Source organism: Cheilinus undulatus, linkage group 17 (assembly GCF_018320785.1).
Source record: "Cheilinus undulatus linkage group 17, ASM1832078v1, whole genome shotgun sequence".
Lineage (NCBI taxonomy): Eukaryota > Metazoa > Chordata > Actinopteri > Labriformes > Labridae > Cheilinus > Cheilinus undulatus.
The window spans coordinates 23,157,618-23,184,736 of record NC_054881.1 but is presented as its reverse complement, the minus strand read 5'-3'; the positions used below and the strand labels follow the sequence as shown (position 1 = coordinate 23,184,736).

The 27,119-nt window shown below is 38.1% G+C and overlaps 1 protein-coding gene across 2 annotated transcripts in view; it reads left to right on the top strand.

Moving 5' to 3' along the window:
- LOC121525010 (rab GTPase-activating protein 1) overlaps nt 1-27,119 on the top strand; it is a 127,509-nt gene that overhangs the window by 19,212 nt on the left and 81,178 nt on the right. For both annotated transcript variants that reach the window (XM_041810695.1, XM_041810694.1), the window contains 10 exons: nt 2,216-2,429; nt 2,579-2,753; nt 12,528-12,688; nt 14,602-14,712; nt 19,083-19,149; nt 19,246-19,348; nt 19,702-19,871; nt 23,055-23,223; nt 24,458-24,551; nt 26,772-26,922. In XM_041810695.1, coding sequence (XP_041666629.1) covers nt 2,216-2,429; nt 2,579-2,753; nt 12,528-12,688; nt 14,602-14,712; nt 19,083-19,149; nt 19,246-19,348; nt 19,702-19,871; nt 23,055-23,223; nt 24,458-24,551; nt 26,772-26,922 — 1,415 coding nt within the window. The remainder of the gene's footprint in view (nt 1-2,215; nt 2,430-2,578; nt 2,754-12,527; nt 12,689-14,601; nt 14,713-19,082; nt 19,150-19,245; nt 19,349-19,701; nt 19,872-23,054; nt 23,224-24,457; nt 24,552-26,771; nt 26,923-27,119) is intronic.

Genomic DNA, 27,119 nt, shown 5'->3' with positions numbered 1-27,119 from the left:
TTAGTGCTGGTGTGTGTCTGCTCCACCCTGCAGTACTCCACCCAAACACTATTCGGAAATACAATTTTTATGCCATCTAACGCCAGATGAAATGCATATCAGTGTTAATTTTGTTGACTTAAACTATGACTAAAAATGTAGATTGGTCCTAATGCAGTGGACCAATCACAGGGCTTGCAGTCTGCATTGTTTCAACGCATAGTTGCAGTTTTAGGAGGTGCATGTGTGTAGGCCTCTGTGTAGGGTTCAGGCTACACATACCTACTTCATAAGCTACAGGCAAACTTTGATGAAGAAGCATAAATCAAGCATAAGACACTTACGTTTCCCTGTAGCTCTTTTTACCTTTGTTACAGAGAATTAATACCATTAAGTCATCACATACTTGTCCATTTAATGCATTTCTTGCATAAACTATGTTGCTTATAACAAGAGCTGAATGATATGACCTGAAATATCACAATATTTTGTGTCCTCTTTGCAGCAAGGGATTGCACATTTAAATGCTTTTCAAGCACTACAATTCCCCTTCTCTCAAATGAGCTTATGATTTCTTATGCTACTCAACTCATATCAGAGCATAAAATCATAGAAAAATGCTTTTATAACTCTATTTGTTCTCAGCTCTTAGCCTACTAGTAGTTCATGACTGCATCTTTGGTTTGAAGTTGCGTTTCTCTCACTCTTAGCTGTGTCAAACGGCCAGAGAAATCGGCTCATTTTATGACAAGGCTGTTCACAGTAAAAGCATTTGAGTAACATAGAAAGTGGGAGTTTTTATTTTGAATGACTTGTAAGAAAATAATTTGTTTATAACTGAATAAACAGAGCTCTAGCCAAACCAACTACACCATTTACATTGTTGACAGTTGCTTCTTTGACCAGGATTAGAGCCATCGTCTGCTTTTTGGGATCAGATTGGACTAGGGCTGGGAAATTAATCTAAAATGAGATTAAATCGCAATATGGCCTGCTGCAATGATCAAATCACAGAAGGTACAATATTTCCCTAACCTGAAATTTGTGTAACAATGCCAGTTTAAAACTTTTTTCTGCAGCAGAAATGTCATGCATTACATATTATGCAATCATTTATGTGCCATTTTTAAGAATAGTCTACAAACAATCCTTTTTTCTTTATTTTTGTCCTCTTGTTAACAATTCATATCCAATTTGCATTTCAAGTCAAAATCATCACAGATATTTTTTCAAAACTGCTCAGCCCTTGTTTAATCTTATATTGTATTAGAATATAGAATGATTTATTGCTTGTGTTTGTTGGAAAATACATAAGCTGAGGAACTTAAGGAATAGTAGCTAAGCAAATCACAATGGCAATACTGAGGGAAAAATTGCAATTCCATTATTTTCCCAAATTGTTCAGCCCTAGTTTGGACTTGAAACCAGCAAGTTATCAGCTGATGTAATGTAAATGGCTACTGCACTGAGCTCAAGACATACCAAATCAATCCATTCTTGCAGTGTGTACCCAGGTAGACTGTTAGAGATGTTCTGCAAAATGAGCACACTCACTGAGTGTTTCTGTTAATACTCACATCACACTTGAAGAGGAAATAAAACACATTTAACTGATCGCTTTGGTGTACATTGATATTTAACAACAGCATGGCTCGGCTAGTTACCAAGAGTGTTGGTCAAGAACAAGCAAAAATCTTACGGTACATCATATTCAAAAATGCCACTTTAACACGTTATAGTATCTTTCGTTATGTGTAGTTGAAGTGATAAAAAAAATGTCGTACAAATTCCCATGGCACACCTATACTTGTCTCAAGGTACACCAGTGTGCCACAGTACAACATTTGGGTACCACTGTAGTGTCACGGTAAAGCATGCTGAGGATGGGGCTCAATCTAAGCTGTTGTTTGACACAAGTCACTCTCTGAGGCTGCTTCTGTTTACCTGTTGTCATGGCTGGTAGGTTGAGATTGTTGTCCCAGTTTTGCCTTGTGTGTGCACTACAACAGGAAGCATATTTAAACTGGTGATGATGACATTAGAGAAATACCGGCTGCATTGATGCTGGTTTACTGCCTACGACTACTTGACACAACCGCTAAACTTTTTGATTTCTTCAGATCAGCATATTTGAGGAGGGGACAGTGAAGTTTACAGAGTCAGAAAATCACATCAGAGGTCTTTAAACAACTTTTCCCCCTTTTATTCTCATCCCTCTCCCAATCTTTTCTTGTAGCGGATGAATCGTCATCTGAGGGCAGTCCTTGCAGTCCCATCCCAGATGAAGACAGTGTCGTGTTCAGTCAGCTGACATATCTTGGGTGTGCCTCGGTCAACGCCCCACGCAGTGAGGTGGAGGCCCTCCGTATGATGAGCATCCTCAGAGGGCAGTGCCAGCTACCCCTAGATGTCACACTGTCTGTGCCAGGCGTGTCTGAAGGCACTGTCAGGTTGGTGGACAAGTTAGGCCTTAATTATAAGGCCATCGTTTGTATTTTGTAGTTTTGATTCCTTATTGTAACAAAAAGATGTTTATCATGTTTTACAACTGCAACTTTTCAGTAGTCAGTAAAAATTTTCTCTGTTTATGTGTACACAGGTTGCTGGACCCTCATGCCAATACAGAGATCGCCAACTACCCAATTTACAAGATTCTGTTTTGTGTGCGTGGCCATGATGGCACACCAGAGAGCGACTGCTTTGCCTTCACGGAGAGCCACTACAATGCTGAGATCTTCAGGATCCATGTGTTCCGCTGCCAAATCCAAGAAGCGGTGAGTATTCAAGCACTACTTTAATCACTGTTGTTCAATGTATTGTTTGTGTTGACTGAAAACACATTTAAGACAGGTTCACTGCTTTTTACTTACTTTTTGTTTTAAGTTTATATTGAGCATAATGGTACAAAAGTAGTACTTTAATTTTATTCAAAGTCAGTCAATGATCAAGACGTCGCCAACACACCACGTCCTCCGGTGGAGGAGTTCTGAAAGCGAGGGCTGATACAGAAGAGGCTTGAGAGTGTTGTAGAGACTTTTTTCCTGCTTGGACCAAAGCCTGTGATACGTGATTGGTCAGGTTTAGTTTGATTATAAATGCACTCATGTACCAGTGGAGATCACAAAACCCTGACTCTGTGTACAGATTATATTTTTGTATGATAGCAAAGCCAATGTTTTATTATACCACTGTGAATGAAGACTATGAAGTCTGTCCCCTATCACTTCCATTAAAAGTGAATCACCAAAGGATGTTCTCATTACTGGTGTTACCATGAAACAGTAGGCATGACATAGTTTTATCCTGAATACAATTTATTTCACAATAAATCAACTGTGAATACATCATTTCACTAAAAATTACATCGATCCAAATCAAATGGTTACCAGCAAAACTTCTGTCATTCAAAAAATGAACCACAGAGGGAGCAAAAGCTCCTCTTAAAATGGTGTGTTTCAAATCATACTCCTTCTGTCTCTTTTTCACACTTTTTCAGTCTGTCCCACTCACGTACAGAAGTGTGTACACGCTCATCCTGGCAGCAGAATTCTGGCTGACCTTGTCTTAAATTATTGATTCCCCTGCAGTGAGTCTGTCAGGTTTCAGTGTCCGTGTTGGAGCTCCCTCAGCAGTCCCCGAGAGATTATGTCATCCACTGTGGGCTGCAATGTATAAGGTACACTATACATAGACACAAGTACAGGCAATCCCCAGAGCCGACATATAGGCTGAAGGATGGGCCATTGTTTGTGTACAGCAGGTTCAGCAAAAATATATCAAAGAATTCACACATGAAACTGGGTTAAAGTGGTGCCTCAATGTTCAGTGACCTGATTCCTCTCTCATGGAAGCACTCTCCTTCATTGTCAGTAAGACCCCCCAGACAGACACTACTTCTTCAGACCCCCATCTTCCTATCCACTCCCTAGAATCCCAGACATCCATCTGTAGGAAACATGCCTGCACGAAATAACTATAAGCATGCAAACACAGACAATCCCCAGCACTATTACACTCCTTTCACTAGTAACTAGATGTCTCTGTCTTCCTCTTCCTGTTCTTTCTCTTTTTCTTCCTGAACCTACCTCTTTTGCTCTTCTGATCGCTCCTGATAAAGAACAAATGTACGATGCCTCAGGCATTTTTTGGGGTCCCTCGTTACCACCATTAAAATGAAGTTAGCTTATCTTTGTCTTCTTCTTTTTCCTCTTCTTTTTCTGCTTTGTCATATTTGCATTTTTTGCATTTTTTATTGCAGTTTAAGTCTCTTTCTTCTTGTCTTTCTTACTCTTCATCTATTGGTTAAGATGCAAAAGAAAAACAAACAAATTGAACCACCAACTCTGAAACTTTTAAATTGGAGAAGCCAAATTGATGAGTAACCTGACTCGCAGAGACAGACTGCAGGCAAGGCCTAAACTTGTGCTGTAGCCTTGTGGAGGTGCAACATGAAAGCCAGTCTGAGGCTGAAGTTCTGCTTCAGTAAAGCCACAGGAAACATGGAAAAGTTCTTGGAGCTGTGAATAGTTTTTTGCCGTCTTAAAATCTTTCTTTGTCTTTGTCTTTTCTTTGTCTACGTCATCATTTTTGATTTCTTACTTCTTTCTCTTCTTTGTCTTCTCTGTCATCCCCTTTTTCTTTCTCTTCATCTGTCTTTACCGTCTATTTGTTTTGCTTTTTCAAAAAAACAGAAAAACATTGATTGTCATACCTGAAAGGAAGTTGAAATCTGTAGTAAACAACCTTAGTTAAAACACTTTAAATTCAATCAAGTGTAAAAGTTATCTCTAAAGTACAGACTATGAGTAACAGAAACAAAATGCCTTCATAAAAAACAACTGCCAAGACACTACTGAAGGACTTAACCAAGTCAGGAACTGTAGAAGAACTCAAAGAAGACAATCACCACAGCCTTGCACAGGAATGGACTGCAAGGTTGCAGATCAAGAAAAACTTCTGCAGAGGAGACACTTTCAGGCCAGACTGAAGTATGCTAAAGATAACCTGGAGAAGGATTATGAATACTGGAAGCATGCCCTTTGGTCAGTTGAAACCAAACTAGAGCTCTTTGGCCATAGAGACGTTGGTGATGTTTGGAGAAAGAAGGGAGAGGCGTATCACCCTAAGGAACATCATCCCCACGGTAAAACATGGTGGTGGGAGGATTATGCTGTGGGGATGCTGCAGTGCATCAGGAACTGGGAATCTTGTAAAGGAGGAAGGAATCATGAAGAAAGAAGGATATGTGGAGATTTTGAAAGAAAACCACAAGCAGTCAGCAGCAAAACTGGGTCTGGGTCGTCGCTTTGTCTTCCAACATGACAATGACCCAAAGCATGTTGAAGAATTACTTCCAGAAGATCAAAGTGAACGTTATTGACTGGTCTGCAAAAAGTCCTAACTTGAATCCCATTGAAAATCTGTGGGGTGAACTGAAGACCAAGGTCCATGCCAGAAGACCATCAAATCTGGAGGAGTTTGAGAGATTTGCCGAACAGAATTGGTCTGGGATTCCTGAGTCTGAGACTTGTTGAAAACAACATCAAATGACTGCAAGTTGTTATCCAGCAAAAAGGAGACACAGATGACTGTTAGCAACGGGGGTGTGAATAACTTTGACCCTGGTAGTTTCTGTGAAATAATTTTGTTTCTGTGTGCAAAGTAAAATAATGTAAGCATCCAAAACAAAACTAGGATGTTTGGAAAGGAGTGGTCACAAATTCCTTGCTTTGCTTAACAGCACTTGGAATATACTTGGGAAGACTGAAAGTTTTATATTTATGATATTGATATTTAAAGATATATATATTTTTCTGTTCACGTACATTCAAGAAACTTTAAAATTAAAGTTAATCTTATCACAGGACATTACAGCTGGACTGAAATATTTTGTGCCATATTTGCCTCAGCTGTCCTGAAGAGTGACCCAATTATTTAATCAAATTGTGAAAGCATTCAAAGCATTCTGTTTAGATTAAAAAAATACTTCAGTTTGGTAGGAGAAATAAAAAGCTAGAGGCAGATTTTAGCAATCATATGTATCTTTAGAAGACTCTGTGCCTCCTCTTTCTAAAAAGATTTGTGGTTTTATTAGCAGATCTGGTTATATAGCCATTAAATTCTTCTGATTTAGTTCGCCTGCTTGTGCCAGACCTCCCAGTCTGGAACAGAATCTCTTTTCTAGAGGGCTTTCCCCTCCATGGGCGATTTGAAGAAATGGCATGAAATTGCAAATAATTCTGAGGCAAAATTGAATGCGCCTGTCTTTTTACATTAGGAGTGTTACAAACCCTGAATAAATCATATACATTCTAAAAAAACAGCTGTTTCTATTTTTTGTCTGTAGTATTGATTGAACTGTTCTCTGGTACAGTGAGATACATTAAAACAGATGGTCAAATCAAACATGTTATGTTTTTGTCCTCCTGGTCTCTGTGTTAGAGTGCTCCCAGTTTGTTATAATTCTGAGTCATAACTAGTAGCGATGCATAAATTGATTTTGGCCAATATCTGATACACTGATGTTTTGTTTCTTCACCTGCTTCCATACTAATGATTTTAAAGTGACAGGAACATTTTTGTGATCTTGGTTTTCTCCCTTATGAAAAACCTTGTGACATTTCAGTCGAACAAGATCTTGTCACACCCCTGCTAGATACAGTTTTTTGGGGGAAAAAAATATTACAAACAAATAACTGCATGAAATAAGCCCATCTTGTGTGCAAAGGCCATACCATTTCACATTTTTGTGGTGCTGATAGTGATACAGAGCCCTGCTGAGAGTCACTCCCATCACCTTCCTTCTGTGCTAACAAACATGCTGCTCTTACATCTTGTGCTCTGTGATTCAAATTGATATAGCTGCTGAACTTGAGTGATATGAACCCCTAATATAAATTAAGTCATCTGATTTAAATTGAGCATTGTAAATAGATTGTTGCCATGATATTAGATAAAAATGTCCCAAAGTGCTGTTTAAGTAAGCATTTAAAGACAAAGCTGCCAAGTAAGAAACAATAAGAATATCCTGGAGGGGAAGCAAAAACAATGTGTAACTAGTTCCAGATCTTTAAAGGCTGCAGATTTGTAGATAAAGTCTGATTCCAAATCCAAAATGTGTTATGTAATTACCTTTCATAAGAGCTCTGAGAGTGAAAGCAGTAATAGTTTCTCTGCAGATCTCTACATAAGACTTAAACGCTTATACATGAGGTAAACAACCTCCCTTATTTCAAATAAAAATACAAATATACTGTTTTTTTCTGGATACCAGTGAATCTCTTCATTATGTTGGATCAATTTGCAAAAAGCAACCAAATCTAAAGAATGTTTTTTTCTTGTTTTGCCTCTTCACAATAGACAACCTTTGGGGAACACTTCTTATTCAATGAAGTTTTCCCATCAGAGCAAATCGAAAACAAAGAAATCAAAGACTGGCAGCACATACACAAGTTGAAAAGAATGAAGCAACCAAGAGATGTTTTTTGTGTGTGCCAAAATTACCAAGTTGACCTAAACTGTGCATCATTAAGTCTTCCCATAAATTCTTGTTGACTTGATCTCTCATGGATGTTTAGAGGGATGATTATGAGCTTATGGCACAAAGACTGACATGAGTGAATTCATTTGCTTTTGATCAAAAGAAAAGATAAATTGTTATGAATACCATATCCCTGCAAGAACTGGTGTTGCATCATTTTTTTTTCCTTTCATCCTTCAAATAGAGCAGACCAAGTCCATGACTGATATTGAACATACTCCTATCTGTTTATTTTTTTAAGTGAGAAAGGTTAACTGACATATCAGGCCCTGTAGAGGAGCACATAAATATTGACTGTTGTTGTCCCGTAAGTAAATGATTGTGGTGCAAACCTGTGCAGTTAATCCAAATTTAGATTTTATCCAATGTGTCCTACTGCAGTTTTCAAATTGCATAAGGTAGGGTATTTCTTTGACCTGAAATATGTCTCAGAATAGCGGTTTAATACATTTTTGAGTTAGAGATGTTATGCTTTACACATCATTCAAACATTGTCAAATTTTTTCCAGAATAATTTTCAAAAAATCCTGCTTTCTTCATTTGGTCCATTATCAGCAGTGACAGCAGGGCTGGACAATGGCCTGAGTAGGCCGCAATGCGTGGGATATTTTAAAATATATCCTGCCATGAAACAAAAAAGGCATTTTGATTCTACTTCAGCTGTTGTTCTGTCTTAGGATAATGTATTTGTCAAAAAATCTTTAGCAGAAAAATATAGTAGGGATGTGTCTCTTACAAACAGACTATACCTGGATAGGCCATTAATCCACATTTACTTTTATGATCACCTTTACATACTTTTTTACTGACTGTTACTGCATCCTTATATGATCACCATCTGAGATCAGTTAACTAGTGAATGATGTGCATTTGCTCTCAACTTGTGTTTGGAGTAGTGTCAGCATGCCTGGCAGGTGATCAGAGAGAGATGTCAGCTGTTACATCTCTCCTGACAAACAACTGTAGTGTGATGTCTTTAATATACAGTACAGCACTCTGTCAGTTTTTTTATGTCACTGTTAACCACCCTTGTATCACAGGGCCCACCTGCTGTAGTAACAGAATCACGAGTGGCACTTTCTAAAATGGGAGTTGTTTTGTATAGGCAGCTTTATGAAATGTACTATTGCTTATTGCATAGCAATAGGAATTCTGCATTAACACTGAGCAAAAACGCAGAAAATCCTTTAAGTTCATATTTGTAGAAGCATTCAAATAAACAAATTGGATGGAAAATGAGGGACAAACGACATGTTATATCTCTTATTCTGCATTGCCCCCATCCCCCGCCACATTAACACTGTGATTCTGTTGGAAACACTGTTTGAATCAAACGTCAGCTAGACTGGATGCTGGTGGATTAGGTCATCCTTCTAACCATTTTTGACTTTCATTACTTGTCAGGATGGTCTTTTTCAGTACAAGTGTCCCATCCCTGATAGAACTCCTTTCCCATGCACATAAAGAATAAAAAGACCATTTTTATATCCCACAAACTAGTCAGTTTTGGCTCCAGCATTGATCAAAACTGCGTAAAACAACAAATCTTTTGTTTTATTTGTTATAAACTATGAATGCAGGGGGGCTACCCCCATCAAACTGTGCTCATTCCCCATCTCTTCCATCCAGCCCATTGTTTCTCAATCAATAAACCCCCTGCGATGCCCTAATGTGCTTCTACTGTCCCAAGAACATAACAGAGGCTTTGTGTTGGAGAGGTTAGAAGCTGCCTCAAACTCTGGCCTTTCAAACAAGAAAAAGAGCATTTATTTATTGATAACAGCAGTTACCCCACACCATCCCTCAGTCTCTAGCCTCCAGGCTCCTCTGTTTACCAGAATAAGAGATGATCCAAAACCACTGTGCTGTGGGCCTCTAGATGGGGGACACTGTTTATTATCACACACACATGTCTGCATTGGAACAGTCAAAAATACAAAAGGTTTCTTTATCATGACTAAATGCAAAGCCAAAATATCTTAAGTCCTGTGAGGAGAAAAGTACATTATTGTAAATAAATCATTACCACCCAGTTCTCCACATTTGGCAGTCTTACGCTCCCCCCACCCCACTCTACTCATTCCTACTGGACATTAAGCAGAACCCTGCAGTCTTTAGAAAGACTTACATGTTTCTTCCTAATTAAAAAAAATAGATATATAATTGAAATTAAATTTTAAGTAGCATACTGATTAAAACTTAAAGTGGTTTATGAGTTGGAGGGTTAGTAGGTCATTAGGTGCCCTGTTTCACAAAAATGCAATGTCAGTATAGGTGGAAGTTCAAGTTTTTGACCAGTATGAATAATTGGTGATTGCTTTTTGGGTTCCTAATATTTTTGTCTTGTTGAATTCTGTTCTTTTCTGCAAGATATTTCAGCTGCAGGAGCTGCCAAGACTTGATGTAAAGCCAGAAATGTGACAAGTTTTTGCCTTGTGATACCACCCACGCCTTAGGATGATGATTTCTATTTAATTTCAGCTCTGACTTGCTAAAATACATGTCATAATGTATGTGACTATAACTGAAGCAACATTTTGGAGATGTAGATTGTAAATTGCACCAGTGCTGATGCATTTTCCACTTTGTGTTAATAAATACAGGTTGTACCTGAAATCGTCAAACAGCTTTTCTGTTTGAAGATGCAGATGCCAGCACCTGGGTTCAGTTTTTTAGCACTGACCTTGTACACTTTTTTAATCTTCTTGTAAGGAACATTTTGGTTGTGTCAGTTTGGGCATCCAGTGTGGAAAAGTGGGATAATTTAACTGTTTGATGACCTGCTCTTGTAGATTATATCCAAGCAATCCCATCTTTCTTTATTTTTTAATGTGCAACCCTGAATGAGTGTGTGGCAGCTCTTACATTGTGCTGTTAACTACCTAGTCTGACATCTACCCCATAACAGACATAACAATAAAGCTATATTTTAGATGTAATCTGTCTTTTCTCTGGTGGTCTCTTTTGCTTTGCAGGTCACACAGAAAGGTCAATATTATTTTCAGTCTGCTTCATTGTCAGCAAAAAAGATCTCTGTAAAATAACTGGTCAAATAACTGTTTAAGGTCATAGGACCTTAAACAGCTCATACTTTCTAGCTGTGAATCGGTGGTAGTCGGTCATCCCTCAGCTGGACAGGGCTGAATTACATTTAGTCAGATTACTGTAACTGTGTTGTTTTTTGGGTGGTACTTGTACTGTTTGGGGTACATTTTGAAATCAGTACTTTTACTTCTACTTAAGAAAGTTTAAGCAGAGTAACTGTATTTTTACTTAAGTACAATACTCTTGTCCTTTTAATCCCTGCTAGGGTTCTTTTGGTCAAATTTCTGGTAGACCATTATTTTCGATGTTAGACACTTTTGAAACATGTGTAAAGTTATCCACTGAGTTGGAGTTCTTGCGGTTCTTGTGGCTTAAAGTGCTCCTAACAGAAGCGTAGTTTAACTACATGTGATGTGGACCAATAAAGACAATTTAAAGTGCTAGATTACCTGTTAAGCGACTTATTCTTGTTGTTCTTGCAAATAAGGAAAGATCATATTTTACTAAAGTAAACTTTAACGTGAATGCTTTTTACTTTAACATGTGTAAATCTATTGGTCAGTACTTATACTCTTAAGATTTTAATGGATAGAGTGGATAGAGTGGATAGAGTGACAATGGATAGAGTTGGAAACGGGAGTGGGGAGAGACATGGAGCAAAGGGCTGGATTTGAACACAGGCCGTCCCGTACGTGGGTCGTGCCTTAAGCCGCTAGGCAATCTGCGCTCCCCCCAGTACTTTTACTTTTACATAAGTCAATTTTAACCAGAGTAACTGTAGTCAGTAGTCTTGCACTTTTTCCACCTCTGCAACTGGAAGGTCAGGGTCTGATCCCCAGCCCTGCAGTCAACAAGCTACAGAGCTGGGCACGCAGATCAACAGGCCTGGCCTAGAGGGGTTTTGCATATTGTGGGTAAGCTTGAGCGACTCAACGTGCAGCGATGGCAGATAACAATGCTGTTCCATCACAAGTAAGCAGAACAAAACATGACTGAAATACAACAACAGAAGGTCAGCTTTAGTCCCAGTTTATGCTTCGTTATGTAGCATCGAGCAGCCAATCTTTAAATGGCAACAATAAAAAAGTCAAATTTGACATGGTGGCTGCAACAGCAAATTATAAGAATTTTCCTGATAATTGTGACGTTTTCGGTCATGATTATTGTGATACAAATATTTAAAAATTGTTACATCTCTAACTGTTGCTTTAAAAAGCTTGTTTGAAATCAAAAGGACCATAATGCATTTAACTATTGTAAAATTATCATATTAGATCATGTTGGAGGCAATTTTGGGAGACTTCCCATAAAACTTGATTTTGTAAAATCTCAGTTTGAAGGGTCAAGAGCCCCTTAGCACTTCCTCCTACCCCTCAGTTCTAACAAGAGCTTGGACCCCCTACCCTTGAACGCTCAAAACATAGGGCCTTAGGAGTGTAATGAGACTAAGCCATAGAAATGTAAAGAATTTTCCACCATCAGCTTAATTGTTATTAGCACACGACATGGCAAATTTAATTTGTATAACTGAAAGGCTATAAGCTTCTGGACTGAAAAAAAATCCCTAAAATATTTTCAAATGTACTTGTCAAATAATAAGCAAGAACAATATTTTACTTTTATTATTGATGATAAAAGACATAGGCACTTCTTAAATATGGAGTAGCACTCACATTGAATGTGTTTTGGTTTATACTCCTGATTTCTGGAGCTATAGAATTTAAAGCTTGTTTTTTCTGTAAGGAATGTTAATACAATGTAAAACAGTAACTAGAGTCACATATACAGTGTGTAATTATCAAGCAGCTACATCCTTCTGTTTGTTTGTCTTGGAGCACTTTAAGTGTATTACTGTGTATATCTGTGCTCATCTAAGCATCTTGTGTTGATGCAGTATTAGCCTTTGTTTATTAGTTTGCAGCTTAACTTTTTGTTTACTATCAAATTTTCCTCTCTCCTGTAGGTGAGTCGGATACTGTACAGCTTTGCCACGGCGTTTCGGCGGTCAGCTAAGAAGGCAATCCTGTCATCTCAGCAGTCAGCTCCGCTCACACCCGACAGTGACTTGTTTACCTTCACTGTCAGCCTGGAAATCAGAGAGGATGATGGGAAGGGAACTTTCAGGTGAGACCTACTGTACAAGCAAGCGGGCTGTTAGTTTTTCTTTTTTTTATTTGAACTCTTTTCTGAAACAAGAGGGTGGTGGACACGGTAAAAAGATGAACAACATTACAGTTTTGATCAATATAGTAACATCTTTGTGCAATGATAAATTGAGTTGGGTCGATGGCAGCAGGCTAAGCAAGTCAACAGAGACATCTCTCTCCCCAATTCCTCCTGGGAGATCTCAAGGTGTTCCCAGGCCAGAAGGGATATATAATCAGTCCAATGAACTCTAGGGCTACTGCAAGGTCTCCTCCCAGTTGGATGTATCCAGAAGACCTCCAAAGCAACCATTGCAACTGGCACACTTCATTTTACCCTCACTCCTGCACAAGACCTTGAGATACTTGAACTCCTTCTCCCTGTGCTGTGACTCATTTCCCACCTGGAGAGAGCATCCACCATTTTCCAGCAGAGAAACATGACCTCAGAGTTGAAGGGGGGTTAACCTTCATCCCAGCTGATTTGCACTCAAACCGCTCCAGTGCCTGCTGGAGGTCCCTTGATGAGGAAGCCAATGGAACCACATCATCTGCAAAGAGCAGGGATGAAATTCTGAGGCCCCTAGAAACCCACCTCCCTTGGCTATGCCATGAGATCCTGTCCATTAAAGTCACAAACAGAATCAGTGACAAGGGCCAGCCCTGGTGGAAGCCAACACGCATCAGGAACTTGTCTGACTGTGTGCCGTGAATGCCATCACAGCTCTAATTTAGGCGGCTCACCACCTGGACCCCATATTTCGCAGCCCCCCCCCCCCCACATAGCCACCCAAGAACCACGATCATAAGCCCTCTCCAAGTCCACAAAACACATGTAGACTGGATGAGCAAACTCCCATGCCCTCCCAAGGAGCTCTTCAAGGGTAAAGAGCTGGTCCACTCTTATGCAGCCAGGAAGGAATCCACATACAAATTAAATCTAAATCACGTTTATTAGAATCACTCTTCTTTTAGGCAAATCAAAAAACGACAACAAATCAAAAACAAGCTCCTGTGTTTCCTTCATTAAATCCATCTTCCCTTGCCCTTTTGTTTTTCTCTCTCCTGGATTACTGAGTCACTTCCATGTGTTTCATCATTACCAGCACTCGAGTCCCAGCTTATTTGGTAAACAAATCAAAACAAACAAACCCAAAATATGCCTTTTATTATTTTTAGTCGGCACACATTTCCTCCTCATTAGTGCTCAGTAGATTTTTTTCTAGTGTGCTGAATGCTGAGAAAACAGCACCCTCATGCAAACATGCTTAGACTGTTTTTATATGTGTAAAAATAACTATATATAACTGTATACAATTCATTATTTTTGAAATAATTGAAGCAAAAATGAGGAAGTAATTGTCTTATGTGGTTTTAACAAGCCTGTTTATCTTAAGGACCTAATTTTGCTGTAAAACCATGACTCAGTTCAGTTGACCCTGTATCTGGTACATTATGTCCACAATGCTGAGTTTCTTCCTGAATTTGTTTCAGGTTCCAAGTGTTGGCATTCTTCTTTAAATTGCCAGATGTACTTTTAAACTAAAGCACCTCTAGACTAAAGTTTTCCTCAGTGTTTCTTCAGGAATTTCTGTCAGCAAAAGTTTGAACACTGTTGATTACCTTTCCTGTCTCAAACCTCTGCTTTCAGCGCAGGAAAGAGAAACCAGGACCTGAGAGTGTTTGAAAATGACTATTATGTCTGCCTTTATTATGATAAATGGGTCTATTTTGAACATGGGCCATTGGGTTTATACCTTAAAATGATAGTAAATCTGCCCTGTAGTGTCACTGTTAAACATATTACTCTGTCACATCCTCTCTGTTTTTTTCTATCGATGATCTATTTTCTACTAGAGTATTGAGTAATATCTCTCCTCTTTCTATTTTCAGTGCTGTAGCAAAGGACAAGGACAAGCAGAGCTTTAAGCTGCGTGCAGGAATGGATAAGAAAATAGTCATTTATGTCCAACAGACCTCCAATAAAGAACTGGCTATTGAGAGGTAAGGACAAGCACATGCTCACACGGAAGACAACTATGGAATAGCTTTAGAATAAAACTCCCCCGTGTAATAATTTGTTTTTTTTTATGAGTTTCTCAGATAAAACTATAGCAATTTATCTGTAGTAAGGGGTTCTTGTAGATTTTAGTTCCTTCATTAATTGCCTGTGATTAACTTTTGGTCTGTATCAGTTTTGTGGGGAAAACTCCCTCTGATAGTTCTTAACAGTCAAATGTTTAATGCCTCTTAATTTTACCAGGAAAATGTAAAGCAGACTGTTTCTGCAGCCCTCTGCCAATCACTTCTTCAGACACCTATTCAGAAGCAGCAGGTTCAGAAATTAAACATAAGTTGTTATCTTACCAGAATTGTGTAAAAAAAAACAAAAACCCACACTATCTTTTCTTTATGCCACTCCTGCTGGATTTCTGACCATCACCGCCTGCTCCAGCAGCACGTTCCATCCAATCCTGCCTGCACAGATTCTGACAATCCATGTTAAATATTCAGAATAACTGTCAGTGCGTTTAATTGAAGGCAATATTGGTATGTTCACTTAGGCACCACCCTGATTAAGTTTCCTCTCTGGATGTAGGAAACCCTAAGAAAACAAACACATCCTTGTCATGTGCAACAGTGCCACACATGGATAAAGACACAGCTAAGAGTCTCAGACGGATTTACCACTGGTTATAGCTCAGCAATAGCAATGTCAAAGTCATATTTAACAACCTTATTTACACATCATTTGACATCATTTATTTTTAAGTCATACAGAGGTGAAATTGTTCTCGATCTCTGGAAAGTTTATGCATCATAAAAAGTGCAACACACTTTCATCAGATCTTGCAGACAGTAGGCTTATCTCTACCCTGTTTTTGCCATGCTGTTACCATCCTCATTATTAGATGTTTAATGCAATTAGACCAATGTGCATGAAAAGGGGTGTTTTTTTATAAGATAAGTTAAGATAGACTTTAATGTCCCTGTAGGGAAACACAGTACAGATTCCAGTACAGAGTCCGTGTTGCAGCAGAGCCGCGCCACAAATCTCTCCCCCATATAAATGCAAAATGTCTCCGCACGCCTGTGCATATATCCCGATAGGCCTACAGCACAATACAACACAATAAGGGGTACATAAAAGCTGTGCCTTTTGACTTATTACAACGTTTTAGAGCACACACTTTTATGTGCTTTTATGTGCACTTTTATGATAAACATCTCACCAAGTACTACCAGATCTCAGAGCTGGATCACTTTAAAAACCCCAAGGTTTAGAACCGAATGGGGTAGAACTGCTTTTAGTGTTGCTGCACCCACTATGTGGAATAATTTTCAATTGACAGCTAGATTGCCTTCTTTGGTCTCATACAGCATTTTTAAAGAGCTTGTGTCTGAACTACATATGGAAGGTAATTGCAGCTGCTTTAAACTGTGATTTACAAATCATGTGTTTGCAAATTGTATATGCGTTTATCAGTGTAATTGTAACTGTGTTAACCACGCACATGCTTTTAATTCTACATTGTATTGTACTGTATTGCTGCAGGGCACCCCTGGAAAAGAGACCTTGGTGTCAGTGGGTTCCCCTGCTAAAATAAAGGATAAATAAAAAAAAAAAAAATGTGGAGCTTTAACAAAGCATCACATGGCTCACCTGACGTGTGATGCTGGCTACAGACCCATCAGACATGTCATGTTTGATTATGTTATCTTGTTTAATATGAGCTTGGAGAAGTGCCTTACAGAGCTTACTTTGAATGGGGATCATGGAGCAGGTGTATCATCTCATCCAAATAAGTTTCCTTTTGGAGTGTTTGAACAAAGTCTAGTTGTTTTCCAGGTCTGTCATTACTCTTACGAGCTCTTGACAAATGGAACGCATTCAACTCGGGTGTGAAGTCATTTCCAGCTCTGACATGCAGTCTAAATTAAATGCAGCTGAAGTCTCCTAATGCGATTTTATAGAAAATTTGTACATATTTATGATTTTTTGAAAGCACATGTTTTGAACCAGTACCCAAAAGTCATCAAGGAGGTATCAGGGACCCGAAGCTGGTCAATTTAGCGATCATTTTATTTTCAGCTTGTACCATAGAAAGAATCATTGAACACAAAACAAAATTAGACGTATATACTGATTTTCTTCTTCAAAAGATATATATTGTCAGCAAAATTAATTATTTTGCACCTTGTGTTTAATGGTTGTTTAATTTTATGCTTAGAATCAAACACTGATTATTAATTAACTTTTTTTTTAATCAAAAAATCTCCATCAGAGCATTTTGTATTTTTCCCTATTCTTTATTTTTATGCCATAATTTCTGGTAGGAGTGGTTTAAAATTTAAAAAAAATATGCAGATATTTATTCACGTAATACATTGACACTCACCTTTTCTCTGGTTGTCACTTAATTCTAATAAATCAAATCATAGAAACAGACAATTTGGTTGCTTTACTCTTTCCAGCTGTATTCTCTCTGATTCCTGAAGGAATTATAAGTAATAGATTAATATTTGCAATCAAAGACTTTTTCATTCAGGTATTTCTAAAAAAATTTACTTGACTACCTCAGGTTTTGTATCAGCTTGCTATTAATAAACTTAAAGTAAGAAAAATTGTGTTTGGTATATAATTTCTTTGTTGAAACAATGCTTCTTTGCAATAAATGTTATTATAAATGTTTTAAAATTTGACATACTTTACATGTGGGCCCCCCCCCCCCCCCCCCCGTACTCAGCTCTGCTGCTCATCCATCAAATGCATCCTTACAAATGTGGCACCAGTTAAAAGAGAAATAAACAAATGTTCCAACTACACAACATGTATTGCCAAGAAGCATTGTTACAACAAAGAAATGATCTAAAATTTAATCTGATCAAACGCAGATTCCCTTTCTTTTTGTGTTGAGTTTTTTTATGTGTAATGTTTTTCTGGAAAAAGGATATACCTGACTACAGCTCAGTCTTTTAAATCACTTGCTCACAAGGCAAGTTTTTTTCATTTAAGATAATAATATTCTTGGAATATTAATAATTGCATACTAGTGTGTACCACATACACAAACAAGGGAGGCAGCAGGACCCTCCCCGCATACATATTGGCAACATGGATGCTTCAAGTGAAGATGAAAGGGAAACCTCCATTTTTATCCTGAAATGTCAAATATCTGTATAGTTGCATCACAAGTGCCTGTCTGTACTGCTTGATCTGCGCTATCTGCACCCTGGAGCTGTTTTCCACTTTGTGCATGGCATGAAATGGCATTAAACAGCCCACATATGAGTGTCTAGGATCAGCAAATAATTCAGTTATATAAGAGAGAACAGGTCAGTCTTCAGCAGGTCTATTGATACAATTTTAGACAACACAAAAATTCTGTATTTGCATACAGATTCTGCACCTTCCTGCACATTTGAGTGGAGGTGTCAACATGTTTCTAAGGTCTTTAGAGTACAGCCACAGTGAAACGGTCAGAACATAAAATGTTTTTTTCTCTGCTTGCTTTGTTATCATTAGTGGCACTCCCTCTGTCTACTTTATCACTGACTGTTGAACACTGCTGCTCTTAGCTTTGCGCTGTTAGCTTTTATAGATCGTACAGACATATCAGTATTACTTTTAGTCTGATTTATTATCCGCACATTATCTTCACAAGAGTTTCAAATCTTTTTTGTAAGTTACTTTTATGAACAAAAAGACTGTCTTTAAGACTTTCGACAGCACTAGTTTTAAGGGTTATTATAACTTAGATAACACTTGTAGCTTTATGTTAAAAGCATAAACAATTTAACTTTTGAGGCACTCGGTATTATGGCTTAAGATTAATCTCCACACGTTCTAAACTTTGCTTCTGTTTAAATGAGCAGAAGCTCAAAAGAAAGGAAACACCCAGCTATAATTGATAAACACACAGCGTCTGAACATCCGTGTGTTGGCTCGTGTTAGCTTTGAAGTTTTCCGGCACAGCTCAGAGATGGTTATTAATGCCAGCGTGTCTTTTCCACAGTCTAATAAATCGGTTTAAATATAAACATTCCTCCATCTTTTCACGGACTTCCATTCTCACAGTGGTCTGTTATTGTTTGATGAACCCAGGGAAGGTAAGGATTCAAGTGCTGTGTTTAATATTCAACTCAATCCGGTCTGTTTTAGATCAGCCCAGGAAGCTATTTACGGTAATATGTGTTGGTTGACAACTGGTTTTACTCTATAGGGAGATTTATTGTTCTGTGTCTGGTTCCTGTCCTTACTTTGCTTTTTTTCCCACCCTTTTCTTATGTAACTGTATTTATTTCACTTTTCTCACTCTCTCACCTCTCTTTGTGTATGTGTTTGTTTTCATGTATGCGTTTTGCGCTCTTAGGTGTTTCGGACTCCTGCTCAGCCCTGGGAAAAATGTCAAGAACAGCGACATGCACCTGCTAGACCTGGTGGGTAACTATTTTTACACATGTATGAATGTTTGTGTGTGTCAACATGAATTTGTGTGTGTGTTTGCTAACTTCTTCTAACTTGTGCCCCTTCAGGAGTCAATGGGAAAGAGCTCCGACGGGAAGTCTTACATCATCACAGGAAGTTGGAACCCCAACACGCCTCAGTTCCAGGCTGTGAATGAAGAAACACCCAAAGGTAACAGCCTAAATCTGAAGAAAATTCAGTTAAAACAATGATTTTGAAAATTTTCTTGATACATTTTTCACTTGCTAGTTGTTTTCACACTTACATTTAACACTTTTTCATGTGTTAAAGTTGGTCCTGCTAGTTGCACAAATTGTCAGATAAAGCTGTGAACAAGCTGTTTACAGGAAAATTACAGCTACACTTAAAAGAAAAAAGTAAGCCCATTTGGAAAATAAATGTTTAACAAAGACAAATCACCCAAACCCTGACTTTGTTTTGCCAACTGTTACTTTTCACAGGTGGTAAACAGAATGGATTCAGTCACTGAATGTAACAGTGAGGCTGTCCCCTTGTTTTTCTAGACAAGTTCATGTACATGACGACAGCTGTGGATCTTGTGATCACTGAGGTGGAAGAACCTGTGCGTTTTCTGCTTGAAACAAGGGTCAGGGTGTGCGCCCCAAACGACAGGCTCTTCTGGCCCTTCAGCAAACGCAACTACACAGAGACCTTCTACCTTAAACTACGACAGGTATTTCAAATTTATATGCATGATAAGATCCATTTAAGCTGTGAATTGCATATAATATCAGCATGTTTATCAAGTCTAAATGTTGTTTTACATGTAAAGAATGAAAATTTCCTGTAAAAATGTTTGAAGTTTCTGGAAAAGTTCTTGAAAATTGAAATTAAATTTCACAAATTATTGTGAAATATTCAGGATTCCCTGTGAGAGGCAGATGGTAGTTAAAGTGAAATATTGCCATTAGCAAATATGAGCATCTCTGCAGATATTTACCTCCGCCAAGGAGGCTATGTGATCGGGTGGGTTTGTTCGTTTGTTCATTTGTTAGCAACGTATCTCAATAAGTTGGGATGGATTTTGATGAAATTTTCAGGAAATGTCAGAAATGGCTTAAGGAAGAACTGATTAGATCTTGGGAGTGATCTGGATCAGGATCAGGATTTTTTTTTTAAGGATTCTGTACTGCTGGGAGTACAGTACCACTTTACATCAGGAGATGGCGGACATGAGTAACTTAAATCCCAGCAGCATTTTGGGTGTGTTTCTATTCAAAATTTTGGAGTTTATAGACTTTGAAGGACACACTCCTGGTCAAGGAGATGAGTCGGAGCATAACAGAGAGAAAGACAGCGAATTGTAACGAGAATACTCACAATGCTGGGAGGAATAGAGGAATATTCACCCTCTGCCATGACTTCCAATTGTCCAGTGAGACCATGGGTGAGACTGTCCGTGAATCTGTTGGCACCAGCAGGCAATGCTTCCACCATGACAGTCCACCCGTAGCGAAGCCAATACTTTGCCTCACCGTGTTTCCACCCCACCGGGGAGGGAGTAATCGGCGAATGCCATGGTGGGAGGCACGTGGGGACGGATCCAGGAATTTTTTAAAGAATTCTTCACTATTGGGAGATAGGGCTAATGGCGGAGGTCTGTGCTCTCTGAGTGCTTTTTTAGTTACAACTGTTAACTTCATCGTACAAAATGGCTGTATTAATCATATATCAACCCCAAATAACTGTAAAATATATAATTGCATATCAAGTCTAAGTGGTAGCCTAGGGCACTACACACCCATCATGAGCCCTGAACATTTTGAATGAAGCCCTAAACATAAAACAACTACCAGACTGTCTACTTTGACGCTCCTCTTAAACTCTGCTTGACTCAGCCTCTCATTGCACGAGAAACACTTGGTGGTCTTTAGGTGGTCTTGGTGGTCAGTTTAAAAAACTGACATCTAGTACAATCATAAATACAGCATAAAGACACTATAAATAGAAGCTCAGTGAGCTATTAAACAAAATAAAATACAATCCCAGGTAAAAGCCTGAAAATTTCCATGAAAATTACCAGGCAAATTCCATCCATTTTCTATAATGCTTATCCCATTTAGGGTTGCAGGATAAGCAGCGAGATACCAGCTGTCATTGGGCGAGAGGCGGGGTACACCCAGGACTGGTCACCAGTCAATCACAGGGTTGACATATAGAGACAGCAAACTCACAACAATGGCTAATTTAGAGTCACCAGTTAACGAACATGTCTTTGGTGGTGGGAGGAGGCCGGAGTACCTGGAGAGAACTCACACATGCTTAGGGAGAACATACAAACTCTACACAGAAGGCCCTGACCGGGAACCAGGAACCCTCTTCCTGTGAGACAACAGCGCTAACCCCTGTGCAACTGTGTGGCCCAAATTCCCAAAAATTTCCAATGAAATGGAATTCCTTATAGGAGTGCTTCCTAAAATGTGGGCCCTGGGGGCACTTCAGGTGGGCCGCGAGAACCCTTTTATCGCATATAAAACCATGAGTATAATTTTGAAAATTAAAAGAAATTTTAAATGCTTTTCAAGAATGCTTTTCAAGTCCAAGAAGTAACAAAATACTGCCTGAATATCGACCTTACCAGTCATTTTTAAAACATTTTTATTATGTAAAGAATGGGTGTCAAGGTTTAACTGGTGTTGAACTAACTTGTGACCCTCCATTAAAAATTCTACTATCCTGCATCAGTGTTAGAAAAAAAATAGATGGCTTTGCAGATGCCTGCTTAAAAAAAATAAACACAGTTGGCTCATCAGTATATGCACATTTGTGAGACCCCTATCTAGTGAACATGGACAATTATTTCCTTTAAAACATTTTGAATATAATCTGATAATGGTCAAAATGCCCTCCAGTGGATTTTCAATTGCCAGAAATGCGTAATGCATCAAATGTAATTACACAAATATAAATGGGAAATTTTATGGAAATTTTTGTTTTATTGGATTTCAATAGAAGATTAAATAAACATTACAGTCCCAAAAAATGAGAATTTTCTGGCTCTTACTTTAAAGGTTAATGACTTTGCCAACCCTTCATTTTGGGGATAATTTCTGAAAACTGGGTATTTGCTTTCTCTGTTAATGAAATAGAAATAAAAAGGTAAATACTCTGAGTCTCATGTTAAAATTCAATGAAAGTTTTGGTGGCCCCCTGAAGATTTTTGTCTTAAATTTGGCCGCAGCGCACTGAAGTTTGGGAAAGGCTGCCTTAAGAGTTTCCCCCAAATTCCCCAAACTTCATAGGAAAATCTCCTAAGTTTCTTCAAAATTTTCCACAAATATTCCAGAAATAAAAGACCCCAATTGTGGAAAATGAAAGACAAATATATCCTAAAATTCCAAATAAACTCCAGAAAATGTCCTTAAAAGTTTGTAAAAGATTCCCCACACATTGTTGAAAATTCCCAGAAAATGCCTGATAAGATGTCCAAATATTACAGGCAAAATTCCTGAGGGTCTTTTGAAAAAAAAATGAAAAAGGGAAAACAAAACATGAAGTCCCCTGTGATAAGTGTCTTGAAAAATTCCGTATCAGAATTACTAAAAGGTTTTGGAAAATTCTTGACAGATTTTGGGGAAATTTGTTGATATGAAAATATCAAAAAATTCTTGAAGAATTCCTTGAAGAATAACCTAAATATATATATTTTTTTTAATCTGGAACTCTGACAGTTAAAATTCCCCAAATTCCACAGACAGTTCCTCAGAGAATTCCTGAAAGTTTCCTAGAAAATTCCCTTAATGTTCCTTCAAAATTTCCCCCATAATTTTGTCAAATTTTTGTGACAGACTTAAGTTAAACAGTCAGACCTGGGTACAGTGTTGACCTGATGTTTTCTCCATGTTTATCTTTTTAGATGGAGCGGAAGGAGCGGAAGAGTCCTGCATCAGACACACTTTATGAGGTGGTGAGTTTGGAGAGCGAGACTGAAAGAGAGAAAAGAAAGACCACGGCGAGTCCCGGCATTCTGCCTACTGGCCCGGGTGGCATGGTTCCTTCCCCACCAGAGGATGATGAAGAGGAAGGTGATTAGATGCTGTCTTTCTTTTACTATCAAACTCCCCCTATGAGATTACACTTTATATTAAAAGCACACAATGAAAGGAAAGAAAGAATATTAAAGCTGTGGTAGAACAGCGGATATTCATTTTTATATTAAAAGTTTTAACTGATATGCTTACCCCCACAGAAGTTGGCTGACTCATAGGATTATGCTTAAAAACATTTTGATTTCCTGATATTGATTGTGTTCACAAATTATGTCGTATAATATAAAGTAGAGAAGATTATACGCAACATTTACAGTAAAGTTTCACTGACCAACAAAATTACAGTAAAATAGAGTTTGAAATACAATTTAACCTGAAATGCACATCTAAACTCTCAAATATGCTTGCATAAATAATTTTTTTGCCCCTAACATTGACTGCCCTGAATTTTTAAGTAATATGTCCCCTAAATTTAAAACTCTACCCTGTGGGGCTGTACCTGATCAAGACTTGTGACCCACATGAGTTAAAATCATGTGGAGATCAGATAAAGTGAAACAGAACTGTTTGTTCTGTATCGTTTCAGAGAACTAGCTCCCAGTGCTTTGTGGGTGTGTGTTTTTTGTGTGAATGTGAGAGGTAGCAATGAAAATTAAAGGCAGAGCTAATAACTTGAAGTACTTTTTGTATCTCGCTTTGATTTTCTGGTCTTTAGGTACAGCTAGGTCCCCCTGTTTGGCAGCTTGTATTTTGCTTTCTACTTACTGTTACAGTTGTTTGGGTTCAGAGGTACATGGAGATTGTCAAATCATTAGTTGATACGATTAAATATTTTTATGTTTATTTTTTTATTTTGATATATTTTTTAACTTTAGTAACTATATTTAATTTAACTTGGTTATATAGTTCATGTCTTATACAAATGAGCTCAAATTTACAGACATTAATTCCAAAAAGCTGTTTTATACAATTAAAAAATCTTCAGTCCAGAGAGGCTTAGAGAGTTGTTTGATGGAAAGGGGATGTAACACAGTGGTAAACATACTCCTGTCCTGTGCCTACTTCTTCAGAACACGTTGCAGGTATCATATTCATCGTCACAAGTTTTAACATTTATCAGTTTGAGGATGAAATATCTTTTTTTTGTGCTGTATTTAAATTAATAAGGTTAATAAGGTTTGCAAATTCCAACTTCTTTTTGAATTGGGCTTGTATAAATATGAAATTCTAAAGGACAAAAACCTCATCATTTTTCTCTCTGTGTGTCCAGATAACGATGAGCCGTTACTCAGCGGGTCAGGTGATGTTTCCAAGGAGTGTGCAGAGAAGATTCTGGAGACCTGGGGAGACTTGTTATCTAAGTGGTAATTTTTTCCACCCTTGTTACTTCCTGTCCTTACACTTGTATCTCTGTTGTGGTGAATGTGCACACACTCTTACTTAGAAACAGAAAGTATGAAGTCAGATATATACAGGAAAACAGCCCAGAATTGTAAAGTTTAAGAAGTTGTAAATTAAGACATTATAAACAAAAAAGTCCATGAAATCATAAATTTATGACATTACAAAGTTGTAACGGTAAAAAACAAAAAACTAAACTAAAAAAGGGTGGTTGGATAGCCCAAGTTTACATAAATGTCTCTAGTAAGTCATTCAAATATGGGTTACAATATACGATTCTGGGCTACAGTCATAAGAATTTCCTTATTGATCAGTCCCAGTTAGAAGTTTTAATTGATCAGGTTCTCAACTGTAGTACTTTTGCAATAAAAAATAAAAAACAGCTTCATCTGGTAGGTTTTTTTCCATGCAATCAGCTATTTTCTATATTATAATCTCAAAACTTCTATGTGTTGAATTACATACGTTAATGACCTTTAAAGTAAAACATTTCTGTTTTTTTTTCTCTTGTTAATTTGTAACTTCTTATGCTTGAAAAATTCTTTTTTTCCCCTAAACTAACAGGTCCTCCTTATGTTTCAGAGTGTAAAAATAAATAGTAAAAAGATAGAGCTCGTTGTAAGAACCTATTAAGTAATTAGGCCGATTATGTTAGGATTTTGTTGACAAAATCGACTGAAGTAGATACTTAAGGGAAAATGCTAAAGCGTTTTCCTATGAGTAGGCCAGAGTATTTGAAAAGAACATGCTAAGCCCCCCAAAATGTCCTGTGTGAGTCCTTCCTGCTGTTCAAGAACAGCGCTAACCTCTGCACCACTGTGACGCCAGATATAACTTTGACATTTTTAATTCGGTATTTTATGATTTGAAGTAATTTGTGCAAAATAGACATAAATGTAAATGAGTTGTGAAACATTTCATTTTTGGTTTTAGTGAATTACTTTTTTTCTTCATTGCTTGCTATATTTTAGAATATTTGGTCCCTTGATATAACCAATTATTGACCTGACCTCCAAAACGCTGAATGCTTTGGAGGTGTTTTTCTCACTTCTTTAATAAAAATAGTTCTAAAAGAAAGGAATCATAAGACTAGCCTTTCATAATGCTGGCCTTTGTGCAAGTGATCGGCTTTTTTGTGTGTACAAGCCAGAGCGTATGCTGTTGCATTGTGGGGCTGAAGTGCTCCAGGAGTAGAGAGTGGCAAATCACAGAAAGCCCTTTACAATTTAATGCCCCTGAGGACCAGGCCTGGCATTACTTACATCACATGCACACACACACACACACACACACACACACAGACACACCAACTCAGTATACTTCTGTTTCCCTTCTTAGTCTCAACAGAAAATGCCACGTATTGCATAACCTGACACCCGGAACTAATAAAAGCAAACAAACTAAAAAAATAGACGGGGAACAGGGGAGAAAGGGGATAGAATTATCAGACATTCTCTGTCTTTAAAGTCAAGTCTTTGTTGGTTTGCATGGTGCAGCTATGTCTTCCATCTCTACTTTCTTTCCCCCTGTACCTCTATTTTTGGCTCCGTGTCTTACTGGTGAAAGGAGGAAGCATTAATGTAAAGGTGAGGGAGGAAAGTCATTAAAATGTCTGTCTTCTTCTGCTTCAGTCTGCTCACAGCTTATTGTTTTGCAATGTCTTGTGTTTTTCCATCCTTCTAAAAATAGTGCAGCGTTAAATAAAGCAATGCTGACGTTCAGATATCAGGGGAAAAACTGCCGTGATAAAGCTGAAAAAGAATATAAAGTATAAATCACACTTTCTTTGTTCAAAAATAGCACATTTAAGCATTTGATTGATTGGATCCCATGTTTGAAGTGGAAATGGAAATATTAGAAAGACTGCTATGCATGCAAATCATTCTACCTGTAGTATTAAGAGATAATTCATTGTCACTGACATGGGTTTGGCCACATAGAGTGTCTGCACAGATCATAAAGGCCCTTTTTGGACATGATGTAGAGCCAATGAAAGCATGTTTTGGAGAGATTTAGGAATCAGAAGGAGGGCAGATGCAGGATTTTTCAGTGCAGCATACTTTTAAGATTTTTTTCAACAAGTACAACTTCACATTAAAGCCAGTGGCCCACTTTAGTAGATAACTAAGTAATGTTTAAATTCATATGTCTATGATGGTTCTGTGTCTTCTCTCTTCTCACAGGCATACAAACTTATCAGTGCGTCCACGGCAGCTGCCTGCATTGGTGCGAAGTGGCATCCCTGAGGCTCTGCGTGGGGAGGTGTGGCAGCTCCTGGCTGGCTGCCATAACAATGACCATCAGGTAGAAGAGTACCGCACTCTGATTACAAAGGTAAGACCACACTTAAAGTACTGCCTTTGTTGTTGTCAGGTTACACTAAATTCTTGAGATGAACTCATTTTTTTAAAGAGTTTATTCTGTACTGAGAGTTTAGCTTTAAAAGTAGCTAGATTATAAAGAGCCTATTTCCCTGTCCGCAGAAACACTGGTGGACAACCCCTTATGTCTTTTTATTCCTCGCGTGCATG